General features: G+C 41.5%; 1 protein-coding gene across 6 annotated transcripts in view; it reads right to left on the minus strand.

Moving 5' to 3' along the window:
* IQSEC3 (IQ motif and Sec7 domain ArfGEF 3) overlaps positions 1 to 21,085 on the minus strand; it is a 100,657-nt gene that overhangs the window by 55,521 nt on the left and 24,051 nt on the right. For 5 of the 6 annotated variants that reach the window (XM_015865756.2, XM_015865782.2, XM_032445420.1 and 2 more), the window contains exon 2: positions 3,722 to 3,802. In XM_015865756.2, the coding sequence (XP_015721242.1) occupies positions 3,722 to 3,802 (81 nt within the window). Of the gene's footprint in view, positions 1 to 3,721; positions 3,803 to 5,540; positions 5,659 to 21,085 lie in introns of those variants that run through there. The other variant, XM_032445422.1, reaches the window with a different exon arrangement.

Here is a 21,085-nt window from a genome sequence, read left to right on the forward strand (position 1 = left end):
GTCCCCTAAAGCTCCTGGCCTATAACATCAGCTCAGCAGCCAGGTGGGAAATTCACATCGCTAAACTCATGAAACTACAACACCCAGCTCCATTACCCACAATGATTAATTCATGTACTGGGGGGAAGAAGGCAAGTGGCAGTCAGTGAAGCAATGCTGAATAGTATGAGTGAGAATGATTGCAGTTGCTTCATCAAGTTGGGCTCTGCCGAGTGGTTAGATGCTCATCTGTTCCCAATCATTCCTACCCATGTGAAGCCAAGGCTTTTTCAACTGGATGGGTAGCAAGGAAAGAATCAGAAATCTAGTGGGACAAACAACAGGGAAGGCAACACAAAAAGAACAGACAATGACTATAATAAAACACAAGCAGAACCAAGCTTTTTTTTGTAGGCCAATTGTAACAACAAACCTCTTAGAGTTTCTTTCTCCTTCTGACTGACTCTTGAGCTGTGTGGCTGCTTTAACTCATCTGTCCTGAAGTCCGGTGATCTTATTGCCTTGAATTAGACATCTCTCTTTGTCTTCACCTTCCCTGCTACGCTACCTTCCAGTTGCCCCTGTTCCCTCTGTCCCCCTAGATGAGGTTGGGTTCTCAATGATAGCAGGACTGTTCTTGCAAGTCCCAGAAGGAGATGATGTGGGTTGAGGTAAGGTTTTCTGGTAGAGGAGGAGACATCAGCTGATCATTGCTGGAGTCTCCGAGTCCCTTGAAGAGATGAGAGTCACTTCCCTGTTTATGCTCTTTATTAGTCCCTATTCTCTTTAATCGGCTTAGACTGATGAGCCGAGGCAGCGGTAGGGATCAGCCAGGCTGTTTAATTAAAGGATTGCAGCTCAGCCCTGCAGTTTGGGGGTTTGTGTAAATGAGCTGCAAGTCCATTATTTAATCTGCCGCACTGAGAGGAGTTGGGGCATTAATGAAGCAAACTCTAATTAAAACTAGACTGTTGATGGTTATTAGTGGCATCAGTTCTGACAGGATTTATCTCATTTAGGGAAATGCCTGATCAAGAAGGGGAAAAAGAAAGAAGTAACCTGAGCTGGTTTATCGAATTCACCACAACACCACTTGTGACCAGTTGTCTTCTCAGTGGGACTCAGGACAACTGCACAGGGAGATGCTCTGTCACAGGCTCTCCCACCCAGAGTCCCAATGGTCTTATTTAGGGATTTTCCTGGCTCACCCAAGAACTGATTGCCTATTCAGGCTGTCTTATCCACATATTTCAGACTTGATTGACTTTTGGTCTGCCTCAGTTCAATATGGATCTTGCTCTTGATTTGAGCAGTGTGACAAGCTCTGTAAATGATCTGATGAGCCATACCAGAGTAGCTATAGGATATAGACAAGAGCTCTGTGGTGAGCCTGTGGTTTCCCTGTTCTGCTATTTGTCTTGTCCTCCTAACTGCTCTGTATATACAGCTTCAGGAATCAAGCATGCCCATGGAAGACCGCAGGACCTGGCAGAGGCTAGGAGATGAGTTCTGTCCAACATAAATTTGAGCAGTGGGCTTAATAGTCCTGCATGTGCTCTGCCTTTTTTCCTGGCACAGTGTGGGAAGCGGGGATAATCTTCTCACCTGAAGCCATCACACACAGAGATTGCACATAAAAGCTGCTCCGTTTCAAAAAGCAAAAATCTGTGTGACTGTTTCTTGTCTTCAAACAGTCATAGTGGCTTCAATCATTTTCGTCTCTGCACAGAATATTGAGACACATGCAGACAGGCTTGGGGCTTCCATTTGGGCTTAGGACATTAGAGATGGAAAGGAGAAGAAAAAGCCTTAGAAGGAAAGTAAGGAAAGCAGAAGTCCTGCTACAAGCAAGCATGGGAGCAAGCTACAAAAGACAGCCTAGGCAACAGAAAAAAAGGACAGATGAAGAGCAGTATGAGAGGCTCCTCAACTGAAACCTCAAATGCAACATACTATAGGGGTCAATTTCATTCATCTCCCCTTTTGACTTCCCTGATTCAGACTCATCTTTGGATGCAACATGCCAAGTGGTTAAAATATAAGAATAAATTATTGCTCCTCTTGGATTTTTCTGCCAAATCCTAAGTGCAAACTTATGTGGTTCCCAGAACAAGGAGGGCAGACAAACTGAGGCTCAAGGATGGACAGGGCCTTTGGCGTGATTATCCCAAACACCTGATATGTCAGCATGATGAAAAATACACTAGATCTTAAGACACTGAGATAATGACAGCCTTGTAGAATAAGAAAATGCTAAAAACTAAGTTTCTAAGTTGATCAGAAATGAGATGGGGGCTGGGACAGATCAGAGCCAAGGAAGAGGGTATAGTGACAGCCAGCACCTCTTCATCTGCTATGAGATACAGCTGCAAACATCTCATGAGGCTATCACACAACCTTTACCAATGTTTGAGAGTCTGCGGCACAGACATCACAGGGTGCTAACCCTTCCATCTTCATACATAGATGGGCATCAGGGGTCTTGCTCCTTCACTCTGTCTCCAAGTGTAGGTTAACCCTGGTTTTGTATATACACAGACATGCACACCTGTTATCTTCACAGCTATCCAGAACCCACACTTTTCCTTGGAAGGAAATCAGAAATCACAGCCTGCTCCAGGGTGGAGAACAAATAAGAGAAACATCATTTCAAAAATACTGTAGCTTTGCTACTGCTATTCAGCTTCCCCATTCTGTTCAGAGCCCTTCCCAGTAACTTAAGCTTCTTATACCAATGCCAAAGGCCAGATGTAAAAGTCTAGCAGTATGAAGTGGGAAATCCTCAAAGAGAAACCCGTTTACTATTGACAGGAGGGTGATGAGGCATGAGAAAACGGAGCAGGCCTGTGAAATTGAGGCGTAAGAGGCAGAGAACAAGATGGCAGAAATGCAGGAACAAGGTGAGCATAGAAACTATCTAGTATGTGAATCCTGAGTGCCTTTGATGCTCCTTGGAGCCCTTGGTTTTGGCACCAATGTCCTTCACTAATGATGGACAGCTGCAACAATTGCCAATGTGCCCAACCCTGGCTGCATTGAATAGAAGTTGGTAGCAGGTAATAGCTCCAGTCTATAACTGACCATCACTGGCAAGTTCAAACCATTTCAGCTGTGTTTTCTGTTAAACTGTGCCCCTCTGCCTCAGGCTACCTCAAACCTAACAGTTATTGTGGACAAATAAGATCCCAGTGGAGCATTTCTGAGAGATCAGCTCTCACTCCAGGCATATGTAGGATGGAGGAAACAGATACCATGTATGCCCCAGCGTGAGTCAGAACACTGAGTTTATTTGATGACTTTTACTGTAGGTTAAATGCTACAGGTTTCTACTACTGTGTGCCCAACCAACTTATAATGCAGGGTTACTACTTTGAAGGAGAAGAGTGAGGCATGTGTATATCACCATCAGAGTGATGAAGGAAAATACACAAGCAAATACACAAATGTGGATATGAGGTAATCAGAGCAGATGTTGGAAGGAAGGCTGAAAGCTTGTACTGGAGGTGCAAGGATATGTGTGAGTTGGGATCAGAGGGGGTTGTATGCAATTACACTGAAGGAGTAATATCTGGGAGTGAAAAGGGAGGGACAGTCGTGCAGGGGCTGAGGCGCATAAGGGAGAATGAAATAGGATTGGTGTGTATGGTATGTGTGTTTTGTCTCTCATCAATGAGACACTATTGGGAGAGGAGAAAGCAGAAGAAGATGAAGAGGAAAGGTCTATCTGGCAGTAGTTTCCCACCTTGGTGAAGAGTCTGGAGATGAAGGCTTCTGCTCTGCATCAGCTGCTGGGCAACAGAACTGGTGCAAAACAGTTTCATTCCTGTAAGAAAAAGAAACACAAAACGGTAGCAGGTTAGCATTCGTTTCATTTAGCAGAAAACTTACAGGAGAATGTCTTTCCCGAGGCTGTTCCAAGGGGACTGTAACATCCAATACTATTGAAAAACAAATCTGATTATTGAATGAACATTATGTACTCTGAGATGGTGGGGAGCAGGAGAGGAGTGCACAGACATTTTTTTCCTCTCCTTTACTCTTCCCACTGCTGATGTCAAGCTGTAGAGAAGAGGCAAAACCATTCAAACAAAACGTTTTCTTTCTGTCAGTATCTGTCTCATGATCCCATACATCTCAAGAAAACATTTTTGCCGGGTCTAATGTTTATTTCATTTGGGACACAAATATTTCCTCAGATGTGGGCTTTTTTTAGATATGTCTCCTATACATTTTAATACAAAGAAGCTGATTTTTTATCATAAGAATGGCTGAAGTTACTCTGCAGATATTTCTCTTGAAGCCTCTCTAATGCACAGAAATTGCCTCGGCACATCGGTATTGAGCATTGCCAATAATAGCAGTGGAAAAGGAGCGTAACAAGAATAAGAGGGTGTGCTGTGACCGTGAGGAGAACAGAAAGTAGGAAGACATCACAGCAAAGAAAAACAAAAACATAAGTAACAAGCATGAGGAAAACAAGAAAACAAAAAGCTAAAATTGTTCCTATTAGATGAGAAAGGCAAAAGAATTCATCCAAAGGAAGAAAGCCTAAACTTGAGTGACTTGCTCTTGGGTTCCTTGCCTGGAAACATTTGAAAGGAGCTTGGTTTTCAGAGGTACTGGGCTCTTATCACAGCACTGGAATCCAGTAAGAGCTGCCCAGCATCTCTGAAAATTAAGATAGTTCCATAGACACTTAAGGTGTCAGTGGCAGCATAAATCAATAGTCTACTTTTAACACCCTGACCTTCATCAGTGAAAGGGAGTCACATAAAAGACACAATGGCAGGGGAAAAAGTACTAGAAGAATGGTAACCACATGAGAAGAGGAGGAAAAAAGCATGAGACACAAAGCAGGTTGAATCCTCAGACAGCACAAATCACTCTGTCTCTAAGCTGGTGGAATAGCACTTGGAGCTCCATTCTCAGTGCCACTGTAGAGAACCAGAGCTCAAATGGTGTCATCTTTAAAAAACATTTTTGCTGCTTCTAACCTGGGCATAAGCAGTAAAACCAAGTCTCCTGGTTTGTCATGGGGTCCCAGGTCATTCCAAAGGCTCTGGAATTTCTGTCCTGAAATGTGAAATTTATCACCTCTTTCTTTATCAAAATATGATGGAGATGGCCACAAAGATAGCTAAATTACAGGCAACAATGATCCTGTTCCCAACCATCCCCTTTCTGCCTCTCAGTTAGCTCAGTGTAACAAACTGCTTAGTTCTTCTGCTTCCTTTGCTTCCAGTGCCCTGTCAAAGAGAATCTTCCCTTAGAAGCAGCACAGGATTAGCAGAAGCAACACAGCAAGGTGAAGAGGGAAGCATTAGCTTTACCTCACTGACCTCTGTCCATGCCCTAGGTTCCTACCTGTGACACGCAGCCTGCTGGAAAGGAAGGGACATGTTTGTGTGACATACCAAATTAATCTCCCGATCTTCCATTTCTGTAACTACCCAGATCACATCCCTTCACTCCTGCCAGTTTTGCTGTTTCTCATTATGTTGCTTCTAATTCAAAATTATCGTATGGCAACTACCTGTCTGTCTAGTGTGTCCATAAATTACCTGTGTTGTCTTTTTTTCTGAAGCAAGTGGTGGGTTCACTTTTGAGCCTACATTCAAGCAGACTCACACAAATAGTCAAGCTCCTACATCTGGTCATTCTGCTTCCAGCTAGAAGTATCTAGAAAAAGAAAGGAATTTTCTGATAAAATGTTGTTTTTGCAGAAAATGCTGAATCATCAGACTGAAACTATCTGGTGACATCTTGGGTTTGATAAAGATTCCTAAAATCACAAAGTTTTGCTTGGATTTCCTGGCAGGCTGCTTGAGGTTCATACCTCCATATCCCAAATCAATAGCGCGGCCATGCAATACAAGCAGCCCTTTGGACAGGTCCATGATTTATCCAATATTTCCATTCCCCTGCTCCTCTGGTTCTACCCAACTCCCAAGGCAGTAATTCTGAGAGCTGGTTAGCCCAAGAAGTGTGGAAGACCTGTGCCAAGGCAGTCAGATCAGCAGAGCAGGCCTGCAGTCATGGACATTGTCATCTGCGGTGTGAAAATGCACAAGGCTCTCAGCTGATCCAGCAACAGCTGGGGTTCATTCTGAGAAGCATGTTTGGTTTCAGAAGTGTCATACATTGTCATTTTCTACTGAATTTCATCTCCACATGAAGCAGTGGGGAAAAACAATCTACTTTCTGATAAAAATAACAACACATTTTGTGATACCGAAACCTTCCAAAATATTGATAACCCAAATTTCGGCCATCTTCAATCATAACACTTCCCTAAATGAGCTACATTGTCCTCTGCCTTTATTCTAACATCAGATGCATCAGTCAGATTGCTAATGAAATATAAAGAAAGCAAACAATAAGGACGAAAAAGCAGGTATGGACGAGTAGCAAAAACAACAACAACAACAACAAAAACCCCAAGAAACAGAAGCTTTTATATAGACGAAATGCTTTGTTAGTCAATCATCAGGATACAAACAAAAAATAAAGGGAAACAGGTAAAGGAAGAGTGGTGCTAAGCTGCAGGACTCCAGACTCTGTATTCTGTGGATATTTTAATCAAAAAAAAAAAACACCTCATAGACACTTTTCAGAGAATCAGGATGTACTGAGCATTGCAGCTGTACAGTCAGCCATTGGCTCTGGTTCTCATGCTCTCTTGTTTCTGTTTGATGTTAACCTTGGATATTTTCTGCTCCAATCAGTTCTTTTGAACCTCTGAGATCCCAAGATCTCAGGAGTAGTTGCACATCTTACATACCACAAACAGATGTTGATTATGCCTACAGACAGAAATTGGCCTCTGGGCCATTTGGAGCCACGACACCCAAGGAGAAGTCCCCATGGAGATAAGCAGTAGGCATTGCTTGTTAAATATATGCAGTGTAAATGGGTGCTTCTAAACAGCTGAAAGTTCTCCTCACTGGTGGCAGGAAAAGATGTCTTCTGACTGCTATTATATCTGAATTCCCCAAATACCCAGGAGCAGCTGCAACTTTGGGTCTACTCACATTCTTCTTTCACAGCTTGCATGTCTTTCTCTTTTATCATACTCAAGACATAGGGAGTGAGTTCCATCTTGGACACTATACCCTGTTCTTTCTCCTCTTCCTTTCCACCTCTTGATCCTGCATTTATCTGATGGTTTGCAAATCTATGTAAAAACAAAGCCCTTAACTTTGCAGCATGGCTTGCATAGCCCAGATATGAGATGGGAGAGGAAGAGTTAAAGGTCTGCGGAAGATATGGACCTGTCTCCCCTCCCCCCACCACCAATGAGAAGACTGAATTAATTGGTATCTGGACAAAGCAGTTTTTATCTGGGTGTGAAAGGCAAGTTCCCAAACTAAGGAAAGCAGCTGTCATTTTAACACTGTGAAGTCTTCAGGTAAGATGTCATTTTTGGTGCTCTGATTGAAGAGGACCTTGCAGTATTATAAAGGCTGGCAAGCAATGCACCTGAGTGACCAGGAGAGGTGGAGCCAGGATCCACCTCATTAAAGGGTTGGCTTACTGTTATGTTAGTGTTACAGTCATCTCTTTGGCCACACCACAAAGAAAACTTGCAACAGAATATCCAGCTAGAAGGAAGGGTGTTCTGGGAGAGTGAACAGGTATTGAACAGTCAAGCAGAGAGGAAGAGCAGTGTTGAAGTGCCTATGAAGGTAAATGCTACCAGCATCTTGTGAGTTACAAGCAGAGGAGCAGCAAAGGACAAGGGTGAGCAAAGCTGCAACAGGAAGACTGGGAACAGCCTGAGCCTGTCAGAGCTTTGCTCTGTCTAGCTGGGACACATGCTCCAGAGGCAAGTATCTGACAGTCCAGACCTATCTTAAATGCAAAGGAAGTTGTGTTTGACCCAGTAGTAACCTGTGTTGTCAATTGAAATGTTACCCTCCTCTATTCTGAGAGAAAACAACTCCCTGAGTTTTATTTAGCTGTCTTTAACATTGCTCCTGACAAGAGGCATCCTCCAGCCAGATGCCTGCAGCTTCAGAGGAGGGTATCAGTGAACAAACTGTCCGGACATAGCATTTCCTGTTCTGTGACAAACTTTAGAAAGGCCTATGCCAAACCTTCTGGCTAGTATGAGCTGTCTAGTTGGCTTAAGAGTTAGTGTTACCTTTCTGGCTTCTTAGAAAGCTGGACTGTGCTGCAAAGAGGCCCTCTGACTCTTGTTACTTAGTCTTTACAGCTGTGAATCCCAAAGAGCCAAACCTCTTTTCTCTTAAAAACTGGTGTTGTGGAGGATTTGAGAATTCGGCTCCAATAACTGAAAGTCTCTGTAGCTACTTAGATTGTAAACCAAAGGGCCAGGACTTTGCAAACTTTCCCAAAATTGTCATAATGCTGTATCTTGCCATAAAACAAGCTCTTGGGGCTTTTGTTCATCCAGTCTTACTGCCCATGTTAAGCATCAGTGCCCACTAGTTTGGTATTAATGGTAGATGTTCTGGGATAGAGATGTTCAACTGCTGAAATCTGTACTAAGGTAAACAAGTTGTCATCTTCTTCCACTACCCAAATAAGAAAACCCCCAACCCAGATAGCACACAGAAATCTGTGTTGCTCTGTGTTAGCCAGAAGCCAACTTCAATTAAACAAATATCCAATATGGTCTGTTCATATAGACAAAGATTAGCTTTCTGTTTTCCTGCATTAGCAATTTTAGACTACAAGATATGCTAGGACAATACAGAGTGAAAATTTCTCTCAGTGGGAGTACACAGAGCATGCTTCTCTAATGTGCTACATCATCTCTCTGTTGCACAATTGCTGTTGTACTTGTATATTTATGCCTGACCAATCTGCTGGCTTTCTATAATGGAATGATAGCATCAATAAACAAAAGAAGGGTGACCAATGTAATCTATCTAGACTTCAAGGTCTTTAATATGGTCCTACATCACAGTCTTAACTCTAAATTAGTGAGATAGAGATTTTGAATAAAAGCTAGGGGAATCTTGACCCAAATACATATATTTTTTGTAACACTGGATATCTCAGATTTCCTGGAACCTATTACTGTTTGTCTTTTTTCATATAGCTGCCATGAGAACAGATGGAGCCACAGAAAAGCATAGCCTAGAAGGAGAAGATTAAGGCAGAAAGAATCAAAGGAGAACAGAATTCATCTCATGTGAGGTCTTCCTAGCTGTTATTCCTTGTAAGACAAGGGCTGGAGAACCATAAACAGGAACTGTTTAACAGTGGTAAGTTTACAAGAAGTCAGTTGTACAGTGCTACTTCTGCCTCTCCCCAGATGTATAACTCAGTGCTACCCTTACCAATGAAGCTGTGATATATCCTAGCTAAGATTAGCTGTAGGTCTTATTCCTTCTATCACCTCCCTCTTGTGTTAGATCTATTTCCGACTCCATTAAACCTGTAATGTTATAGGTGAGATCTGATGGAGGCTGTGTTTTCAAAAGAGTTCCTTCCAGCAACTCGATGTTTCTTCCCTGTCCTACACTACTCATTCTGAATTATCCTTGCTAAAGTTTGTTTTGATTTCTGTTCTCAGTTGTAAGCCATTACATTGGTGTTTTGGAGGGAGCTGAGTACGGACAGAGTTTATATCACAGGGGAACTATGCGTAATTAAAAACAAACTAAAGGTAGTTTCAGGACTTCAAGTTCTTTAACTACTCTGAAGTTGGATGGAATCCATGTAGTTATTGGATTCTGCTGATGGCAAGAATGTGACAAGATTCAGAGAGGAACTGGACAACTTAAAAACTATCCCACTAGGAAATTTAATGCAGATCCTTCCCAAAGTCAGTATATAAGACTCAACTGTTTCAGCATTAGAAGGTTTTTATTGGTATCCCATGGCTATCTACTGAAACTTTTACTGCTCTTTCCTTTTGCACATCTGATGTTGGCTACACAATCATGAATCTGACTGCCTGTAAATCCTCTGTTAGAGGGCAAGGGTTTTAGAAGCCAAAATGCTGCAAGTGTGGAAATGCAAGGAAAAAGCTGTAATTGTCATTTTATTTTACATTTCCAGTAATAAAAACAGCCTCAACCTGAGCATACATAGGATACATCTTGGGAATGGACTGATTTAGTAATTGTCTTCTCTAACTTATCAAAGACTTCTGAAGTCAGTCCAAATATGCCCCAGTGTTAATCCCCAAAGAGTAGAATGAGATTGAAGCAGTCTGAAGTCAAATTTACATGATAGATTGCTGAAGACGAAACTACAGCAAAAGAAGCAGGTGGAAGAATTGTGCAAAAGATGATGCTTTGGAAATTGTGTGGGTTGGCCCAGCAAGTTCGAAAAGATACCTTTTGGCTAATTAGCTTCTACTTGTCCTTTTCTAATGTACTCAGTATCTATCATTTTTATAGCTGCAGCTATAGAAGGGGGGAATTGACATGCCAGAACTGACGTGCAGAATCAAACTCTATAACCAGAACTAGGTTATAAAGCAGGTATGTGTTTATTCAGCACTGGGCACATGGGGGATCACTCCTCCTATCATGTGCACCGATAGACAGGAGCATTAGAAAGTTATAGAGCAAGCATATACATATGCAACAGATTTCCAAGAAATCATTAACATATTCATTGTTTTTCCAGGAACTCATTTACATGTGGTCCCTCCTACTGATGTGTGCACAGTTTGTAGTGGGAGTCTCGTTCTGATGGTCATTGGGATAAGAAGTCTTCCTCAGGTTGACCTTCCTTCTTTGACCCAGCTCCTTCACTCAAACCAGTCAAAACCAGTTTCTTTGGCTACCTTTCCCTTATGTTTGCCCAGCTGCATTGTCTTGAATACAGAAATGTCGACATGTCCCACTGGTCCTTTTCTTCTGACTTTCCCCAAAGCCTAGGATACTTAATCTTCATGTGAAAGGCCCCTATTTACCTGATTCCTACTTTCAATTCCCCCCTTTCTTGTAGCTCTGCACTCCAAGTTCTTACTGCTTCCACATCTTCATTGGAAACCTCTTAAGCAGCAGTGATTATCTTTAGTCAGTACAGGAAGGACATGGAGCTCTTGGAGTGGGTCCAGAAGAGGATCACTAAGATGATCAGAGGGCTGGAGCACCTCTTCTATGAGGAAAGGTTGAGGGAACTGGACTTGTTTAGCTTGGAGAAGAGAAGGCTCTGGGAAGACTTCATTGTGGCCTTCCAGTACTTAAAGGGAACATATAAACAGGAGGAGGAATGGCTGCTTACAAGGGTGGATAGTGATAGGACAAGGGGGAATGGTTTTAAACTGAGACAGGGGAGATTTGGGTTAGATATTAGGAGGAAAAGCATGAACTCTCATCCACAAGTCAGCTAAGTCAGAATCAGTAATATATCAGGAGACAAAGAATATGAGCTGTGGCCTTTTGTTTTCCAGCTCAGTAGGGCATGTACCCCTGCTACAGACCTGGATGTTTTCCTTCTCTTTTCCTGTGTTGGTTCCTTCACCAAGGATCTGGGCTCCAGAGTGCTATCAAGAGTGAGGAAGACTGGGAAGATGTCACCTGCATACTCACTTTATTCAGGGAAAATTGCTGCTGACAAGTCCATTTTGTTACCCTGAAACACTTGAAGAAAATCTAATCCATTTGTTAAGTCCACAAGGAGAGGCTGGGCTGACTGCCAAGATTTCCCCTACGTGCTAGAAATGGGCAAGAGCAGAAAAAGGAATGGAAGGATCTGCTAATATTCACCCAGGCCCTGGGAGTCAACTAAAGAGAGTCCAAGCTTCTGGGTTCAGTTTTCCAGGCAGCATCCTTGTGACACCAATAAGGAAAGAGCTGGACCCACTGCCATTATTTCTTATGGTGTGTTACTCTTTGTGATGTTTTTTGACCCTTGGTGCTTCAGCTTAAGTAACCTACTTAAGGTGAGGTAGGTATGATATGCTTGCTCTCAGTTATCTATGGACTAACATCACTATAACCAGTCAGAAAGCTTAAGATTAAATATCTACTGCACAGAAACAAGTCTGTTGTGTAAAGCAGTGATCACAACATAGTGCACACATACACAGTGCATTTAATAAAAGGCAGCAGCTTGAACAAAAACAACCAGGTTTGGGACACGCAGATAGTCTAGGAAGGAGGTAGCTACTGAAAGCTCTTTGTAGAAGGGGAGTACTTTTATCTCTGATGAAGCTACGTTGGTGTCTCTTGTAGAATTACTATCCAAGGAAATTCTCTTTAGGTTTACAGGGATGATTCTCATGCTCTCCTATTTGCCAGCAGAAGCAATTTCCTCAGCAGCTTCTCTTCTTGCTATTAATTTCTTTCCTAAGGCATAGTAGGAACAGGGATGAGGGAAGTGATTGTACTTGCTAAGCAATTCCCAGAAAGAAGTTTCCAGGATGGAAGTGAGTTTGCCACCAGCTGCCAGAGGGCTTGGGGGAGCTGCCTTTCCTGAAGTATCATTGAATCATATGTCAGTGGGGAGTCCATCTACTCAATTTAAATTGGATTTCTCTTCTCCAAAGGAAAGCCAGCTACACAGAGCGTGGCTGTCTGCTAATTGTACTGGTGCTTTGGAAGCACTAAGAGGAAGAATGCCACAAATCTGTGGTGGAAGAAAATGCTATATGTTAGACTATACAGTAGCCCAGTGTACACTATTAGTCGTTTTTAGATCCCCTGTCAAAGGGTGGAAACAGTTGATAACAAACTGTGATAAACAAGCCACAATACATTTTGCTCTAATTTGCTAGCAGGGCGAATAGTGGTACTGAGGAAGAACATCTACTGTATAAAAGAGCAATTTGATATTACAGTTGTACATGCACAGCTGATCACATGGAGAGAATCCTCTAGTGACACGTGTGGCACTTCCAGGGAGTGAAGAGAGGTTTAATAAGATGTAGCCAAAACTATATTTCAGATTTAGATAACAGCTTCCTATTTGTGGTATTTGAAGTGTGTGTGAGGGGGAGGTTGTGTAAGCTCCAGAAATCACTTCAATGAAATAATTACCATAAACAGAAGTTGTATTGATTAATTTCTTAATGGAAATATGGTTTATGCGTACAACACTACGTTCGTAAGATGGTATCTGATCGTTTCCAAGACAGCATCTCTCAATTTCAACTGTCTTTAATACAATAATTTCTTTTAAAGGTTATATATCTAATAGAATAATTACATGTCTGCAAATGCATACTGGTACAGTCGTTTTGTAGCTTTGAAACATCTTTTCTTACCTCTTCTGTTTTGTACTACACAAAGGCTCTTTCTTCTTTGTTCAAATAATAGACTTATAACTACATAAAATGGAAGTAGCTGGCAAAAGCTCAGTTTTAATTACACTGATGAGCATTCCCCAAATACTCTCCAGTTCTTCATATAGTAATTACAATGTGTCAGCCTAACACCAATGAGTATGTAGTTCTCCTAAATAGATCTAGCACTCTGCCTGAATGTCCTGCTAGCAGACTAAACACCTTTTTGTGCTCTCCTGTTTTGAGCTAATTTATATGAACACTGTAAAAAGCTGAGGATTGTATTAATGAAATTGGCAAGCCTGGGGGGTTGCCATTTACTATGACTGCGAGATATATATATGGATTTTAGGTCTCCTCCTGAGTAAATTATTTTTCACTTTTTGCAAGTGTCAGAATTGGGCTCAGTAAAAGGCTGTTTGTTAGGAGTGAGCACTAGACCTGTCTTGAATAAAGCTTAGACTTTTACTGGCTGCTTGCTTACATGGCTCATGTTTAACTCCTTAATACAGGAAGAAAGCCCTGGAATTTTCTAGAGGCTGAAATCAAACTGTTCCTTGGCACTGAAGAGTAACACAAATCTATATGAGAGAGTACTGTTCAATACATTCATAATCCAATAAACATGAAAATTGACTTCATACACAGAAATGGCTCATCACCGAGCTCTCCATGCATCTTAGCAACAGTGCCTTCTGCAAACTTGCCCCAGCAAGGAAATGCTTGAGTACATTTGCTGCTTGTATAACTGCAGTCCGGTGCCCTTGCATGCAACTCTGAATTCACTGCTGGATGTAGCATGACAGTGAACTGCACCGGCACTGCAGTGCTCGGAAGCTTGTTACTACCACACTGGACTGATGCGCTGTATTTCTGTAGTGGTTTTATTCTACGTACTCGCCAAAGATTAATAAGATTGTTGTATGGGGTAAATCCTACTTCTGAGCTGCTCAGACACTACTGTATGTTGAGGCTTGACACTACACATTATAACAAGAATACTGTGGTTGAACACAGTGAGAAAGAGGCTTGGCTTGCATAACACCTACACTTGAAGGTGGAGTGGCTTCCTAACAGAGAAGTACAAGAAGAAATGGGAACCTGCAGGACATTACAAACATAACGGACACTTGCATTTGGTTTAAATGGAAACTTAACAGTTTCTTAAGGCTTTATGAAGACCTGACCTTGCTAGAATAGCAGAAGAGCATGTGGGATTAATGGCATGTCCTCAGACTTCAAAAAGCTATGAAAGGCATTCACTTTCCCTGTCTTAACTGCTCAACAACTCCTAGGTTTAATACGATAAGGACATAAAATATACAGTTAAGTGAATTTATAAACATGATGACAGTTTAAATCACTCTTAATCCCAGGAACTGGATTATTTTATACTCTCTGACTGGTGGGACAGCACTGAGAAAAAATTATCACAAAAATGGAGAAGATGTTACCTCTTAATCAGATGCCTTGTATATGCTAATTAGTCATTCGTGTCCTTTCTCAGAACTGAAATACAAATGTCAGCTTACACTCATATACCTGGCCAAAAGATCAGTGCTTCAGTCAATAGTGACCATAGAAACCTACGTAGCCTGAATCTGCAACCAAATGCAGGGCTCATCTTGAATTAGATGAGCTACTTACATCTGTCTGCTTTACTGAATCATTCTGTACTTCCTTATATCACAGCTAGCTACTGCCTTGTGGGGAATCTTAACTTACGAAAACATCTGGATTAGAAATCCACTGCTATTCTCTACTTAATAAAGCTCTGAGCATCCCACCAGGTGCTGGAGTCCTTGTGTCCTTTTCCTTCATTTAAAATAAATGAATGAATAAATAAATAAATAAATAAATGGGATAGTTCTGGAAATAGAAATTTAAGATATTCTCATGAACTACAGGAGACTGGCTTCTGCCAAGATGTTTCAGGAAAGCTGCAAAAACAATTACTGGAAATCAGAGTGAGGAGCCATGGGACTGATTGTGTTTCTGTTCCTGAAACATGACAGCTGATGCAGACCTTCTTGTGGTACTTACAGCTGGGCAGACTCCTCTAGCAACTGAGATTTAACAAGTTTGCATCAGTACCCTGGTGCCAACGGGGCTGTAGCATAAGCTGACGCCATGTGGCTCAGCATAAGCTAGCAGTGCTATTTGTGCTTTCACACTTTAACTGTGAAGCTACATCAGAGATGGTTCCAGACCCTACATGCTGGGAATGTGAGTTCCCACTTTGGGAAGAAGCAACAGAAGTGGCAGCACTGGCATCTGTGGTTACTTTAGCACAAAGAATCATTGAAATTTTGATCCTGGTGATGAGCAGATTCTATTCAGACTCCAGTTTAGCCTTAGAAGATGTGTGGTGGGGGAAATTCCACTTTGCGCAGCAGCTGTTCCATGTAAAGAGTGTGTAGTACATGAAGAAATCCCAAAGCTAAAGAAAAGGTAGTGGAAAGAAACAGCTCAGACTCATGGGGAAAAAAACAGCCTAGTACAAACCAGATTTTAATCAAACAAGTGTCAAAAAGTGAGAAGCCCAGGGGTAAGCAGAGATACGAAGAGGAGAGAGCAATTATCACGTTCCTAGGCAAGGTGGGTCAGCCTTGCTTGTAGCATGTAGCATTGAAACATGTTCTCAGTGTAACTCCAGAGCAAACAAATTGTGACAGAGATTTATTAGTCACTGCATTTATTGATGAAATAAGAGCTTATAAAATGCACCATGGAGACCTCCTCCCTCCTGTGCTAGAAGGAGTACACTCTCCCCAGGGTTATTTAGTTCTATGTCATTTGCTTGCTTTCCACTGCTCAAACCCCACGCTTCCTTACAGGGAGACATGGTTCCTCATGCCACATATCATGATTCTGGACTACCAGAATTCCCATCTTCTCATCACTATTGTTTCCTAAAGGGTTAATACCTGATTTTCTGCATTGCAGAGACCTGTACACTCACACAGCAGAAGTACTCCTGAAATGTATGAATAGGCAGAGAAACCATCCAGGGTTACTTTCTGTATGCCTTTGAGAAAGGTAGAATTTGAGTTGCTGCTGTAGACCAGCCTATAGTCTCTACTGACCAAGACATCTAAGGTCATTTGGATACTGATCTTGGGACACACTGTAAGTGAGAATCATGCTAGACAGTCAGCAGTCACCTGATAAAGAGATTCAGAAGCAATTTGTAGCAGAGGACAAGTAATACTGAATAACATCCATCCTCACAGCAAATTGACAAAAACCTCCTGAATAGGGTGAAGAGGGGCATCCTTGTTATTTTTGAGATAAAAGTTGTTCTCGTTTGCTTGCAAAATTAATAGGCAAGTAGTACTAGGAAATAAATATAAATTTTATAGCCTTATCTTCTATTTTAACTAGAAAATCACCTCCTCAAGACTTCATTATCTCTGCCTCTTCCCTGGTCATGATTACTTTGATATACTGACCAACAGCATTGTAGTGGAAATGCCCAGTCATGGCCTGAACCAGTGACTGAGCACCTGGTGGGAAGGCAGGGCCAACCCAGGGAAGCTCAGGTGCATGCAGTGCACCTGTGTGATCAGAATAGTGGAGCCAGGATGCATCCCTTCCCAGACCTCATTTAAGGACTGGAAGTAGAAGTAAGGGACTCTAGAAATCGTTGTCTACCTGAGGCCTTTTAAGGGTAAGCAGATTCTTTCCTTTGTTTCTGTGCCCGTGGCTGCTGCATTTGAGCATATCCTCACTTGCTGCAGCCTAGGACTTTGCTGCTCTACTATCATTGCTGCGCTTTCCATCATGTTCTTGGCATGTATAAATTAGATGAGAATGTTTGTGCTGTTAGTTCCATGATTCTTAGCTGATCTTTCCATCATATGACAGGCCTTCAGCTCCTTATAAGCTTATCTCTTATTGCATTTTATTCCTCTTCTCATTGTCTCATAATAGTTATTGCTCAGTTGAAAGACAGCATTTACTTAAGCTAATTAAGCTTGTATGTAACTGATATGCTTTTTTCTCCTTCTGGAGTGCATGTTTTCAAATTAAGTTAGGATTAAGAGTCTTTATATCTTTGGTTTCATAGAATCGCAGAATCACAGAATTGTAGGGGTTGGAAGGGGATCTCTAGAGATCATCGAGTCCAACCCCCTGCCAAAGCCAGGCTCCTACACCACATCACACAGGTAGGCATCCAGGCGGGTCTTAAATATCTCCAGAGAAGGAGACTCCACCACCTCCCTGGGCAGCCTGTTTCCAGTGCTCCGTCACCCTCACTGTAAAGAAGTTCTTCTGCACATTTGTGCGGAACTTCCTATGCTGTACTTTCATCCCATTACCCCTAGTCCTATCCCCATGCACTGGTTTGTGTGACAGCAGTTAGGCCCACAGTACAAAACCTGAGATATGGACCTTTACAAGGAAGAGGTACCTTGGTAACAGCGGCTACTTAGATTTTGTGGTGATTAACTGTGAAATGCAGCTTCTATCAGGAAACTTCACTTTTGTAAATGAGGATATATTATGTGGCATTTGCAGAATGAGCAAAGAAATGTCATGGAAAGTATTGATGTATGTCTGTATGTGGTACAAGGAAGTAGTATGTTACAGTACTGCTATACAGGCGTCTCATATAAAGCTGACTTTTAGAGGAAAAAAATTGGAGAAAAATAAGAAAGCGTGATTTGTGCAAGTCAGAATTTTCACTCAGTTATGACATTATAAAATTGTGCTTGTATGGAATTCTTTCTGTTGGTGTCTCTCTCTTGTTGCATGGCAGACTGGGAGGGCTGGTGGCACTAAGTACATAGGAAGCTTTGGGCTTTTCTTTTTGAGGAAAGAACAGATCCTAAATCCTCTTCTCCTTGCAAAATTATCTTCTAGTTAACTGTGGTATTGACTGTTTCACTCTTTCCCTCTGTAACTCTGTTTGTGAAGGGCAAGGAGACACTTGACTGTGTCTTATGATTTCTACTTTTCTCCTTTACTTGCAGCATATCTTCCAAATTTCCAAGCTCAGAATAATTGATGTCACTATGAATCTGAGGGTGATTGCTAGAGTTTTGCACCCTTGCATGGAACAATTCAATTCTTCCACCCTTCTAGGCATGTTGAAAACTCTGTAATGCTTACCACCATTTATTATTTTCAAAGTAAATTGAAGCAATAACTAGAATTCATTAGACACTTCAAACACTGTTACCATGTCTTCAGTTACTAGGTACACTAACTCCTTTACATCCAGGAACAATCGTTGTCTTAATTTATTGTGTCTTAACACTTGTTTCTCCTCTTTGCAGTAATCAGACAGTGAATATCACATTGATAAGGTATGAATCCAGTACAGACCAGCTCACTGGAAGAGTATGCTGGGGTATTCCAGGGGGATGCTGTTTTGAAATCTGCATGGTTTAAGCATAGCAGTTTTTCTTCCTATCTTGCAAAAGTGATGCTCTTTAAAAGCCTAAGTGGAAGAGGCTGTCTCTTCAGATCTTATCATGGCAGGACTTGGACGCTGTTCCCATTTTCACTTACAAACAGTGACCTGTTCTTAGTTGGACAGAATTTCCTGTATAGAAAAAGAGGTTGCATTAGATCAAAAACGCTTAGTTTATGCTTGGAATAGGCCTTATTTTTAGCATTCATTGAGATTTCATAGTGATTACTGTCATAGGACAGCTCAAGCTTCTTTGCAAAGCACTGAGGAGCTGTGTACAAGGTATCAATGGAGAAAAAATAATGAGCTTAATTTTCTACTTCAGCCACTGGGTGTAACTGTATGCCTTAATTTAATTGCGTGGTTCAGGTACCACTGTTAAGATGTTGTCTGGGATAGTCAGTTTTCACTGTTTACTTAGTTGAAAATGCTGAACTCGTTTGTGTTTTCTAGAAATAACTCTTCTAAAAAGAATATATAGTCAAGCCCAGGATGAATTTGTGTTAGAGTGAAATTTCAGATACCAATGGGAAAACGGATTTTGTGAAGAACAGTCATCTAAAAGAATACTTAAGACAAAATACTGCAAAATACTGCAAATGTATTGGCATCTATGGCAGTTATACAGACTATGCATGGTTATATCTGGTTCAGAGACTTGTAACTCCTATCTGATCAACAAGGTCAATGAGAAAGTCAGCTCTTGATACCAGGAGAAGCAGAATTGTGTTCTTATGCAGTAATTAAGCAGATGACAGTAATTGAGTCATTTTATAAACTGGTTTATTTGCTCAGCTATGGAGTGAATAAAAAGTAAAAATCAATGAACTTTGTGATATTCTTCATTTTAGAATAGGTTTGTCCGACTCTAGTAATTAGAGAACCTCATAGGTGGTCCTGTGGGATTGTTTCTAAGCAGTCAACTTACCAACAGTTCTGAGACAGGAATGGAGACTGTAGCAAAGGGTTATATTAGGAAAGTCCTCATTAAAAAGAAATAAAGCAATATGTGTTGAATGACACAGAGGGAGATCTGTATGGTATAGAACATAATAAGGAGCCTGGAGATCTCTGTGCAGTTTTTGTTCTTTAAAGGGGAAACATCATAACTGTTATCAGTGTGCTAGCCACAAAAGTGTAAACAAAGCTTATATCTTTGGTCACTTACTCACTTAAGTGGAAATCGGTTCTCCATCTAATCATTCTTTGTCCCTAACATTTTCTCAAGGAAGAATGCATTTGACTGAAATAGGCTGCACTCTGGCTATACGCAGTTTGTCAGCATCTTAAATTATTCACTCCTATTACATTGTTAATATTTCTGATACAGTGAGAGAGCCAGAGAATGCCCCAGAACTGGGATAAGGTGCTTTGTAGATACTGTTCCCAGACTTTTCAATCTTTTGCAGCACATACAAAAGAAGTAGATGGCCAAGAGTAAAGGTTGAAATGGAATCTGAACGTTGTTCATCTGGGATCTCCTCCAACTCCTGCTAAAACCATGTTTCCACTGAGTTTGTAGATGATCTGATTCCAAGTCTCATGCAGTGAATCCTAGCCTATTCAGCTCTTAAGAGTTGCCCTAACTAAAATAATACCTGTATTCAAATGAAAGTTCTTCATTTTTCTTTCTAATTATGAACAGAACTTATTCTTGTGCCTGTTGCATGGTAAATGCCACTTCCTGCCATTTCAAGCAGGATAATCAGTAAACAATATGGCTTCTCATGCAGCAATATCCACAGATGACGTCCTCTCTGTCTTTCTATCTCATTACATTTTTATCTTAAACGCCTTCAAATTGGAATACCCTTCTATGGGTAGCAAAATCCACAGCCTGATTTTAAGAGTTCCAAATGATTCTATGCAGAATGATTCTCAAACTTGTGCTTAGTGGGAACTTATGTATATAAGAATGCAGTTATGGGAAATCTGTTCCTCATAAATCATCTGCAGCACACAATCCAGAAGCCACAAAAAGACTGAAGCAACAGCAAGAGAAGTGTGAACTGTCCCACTTAGCCATGTAGACTATGTGTGCCAGCATTATGAAGTTCTGCTTGACTTACTGTGCTCTCTGAAGCTGATGCTGAGAGCAGACATAGCCTGCAGTAGAAGGAGGTGTGTGCTTTACTTTCAGGAAAAAAAACAACTTGGCTGCCTTATCTCCTGAGATCAGTGAATCTCTTGCATGTGCTGGGCACAACATTTAGGAATACCTGGAAAGCCCTTTAAGATCCTTGAGCTGAAGGTGCTTTCAAAGAGCAGTGGTGGTATGCTGCAGAGATCATCCCTGCGCTCCTGAGGCACGTCCCTTTGGGTAATGGATGAAGATGATTTGTTGAGGCATTCTATGGAAGCCTGCGCTGCCACAGCCTGTGCTATAACTTGTTTTCTGAGGTAAACAGGAAACCTCAGACCTCAGTAACGTCAATTCTGAACTTCTCACTGGGGCTAAATTCTGTCTGAAAGGA

This window comes from Coturnix japonica, chromosome 1 (genome assembly GCF_001577835.2).
Source record: "Coturnix japonica isolate 7356 chromosome 1, Coturnix japonica 2.1, whole genome shotgun sequence".
NCBI classification, from domain to species: domain Eukaryota; kingdom Metazoa; phylum Chordata; class Aves; order Galliformes; family Phasianidae; genus Coturnix; species Coturnix japonica.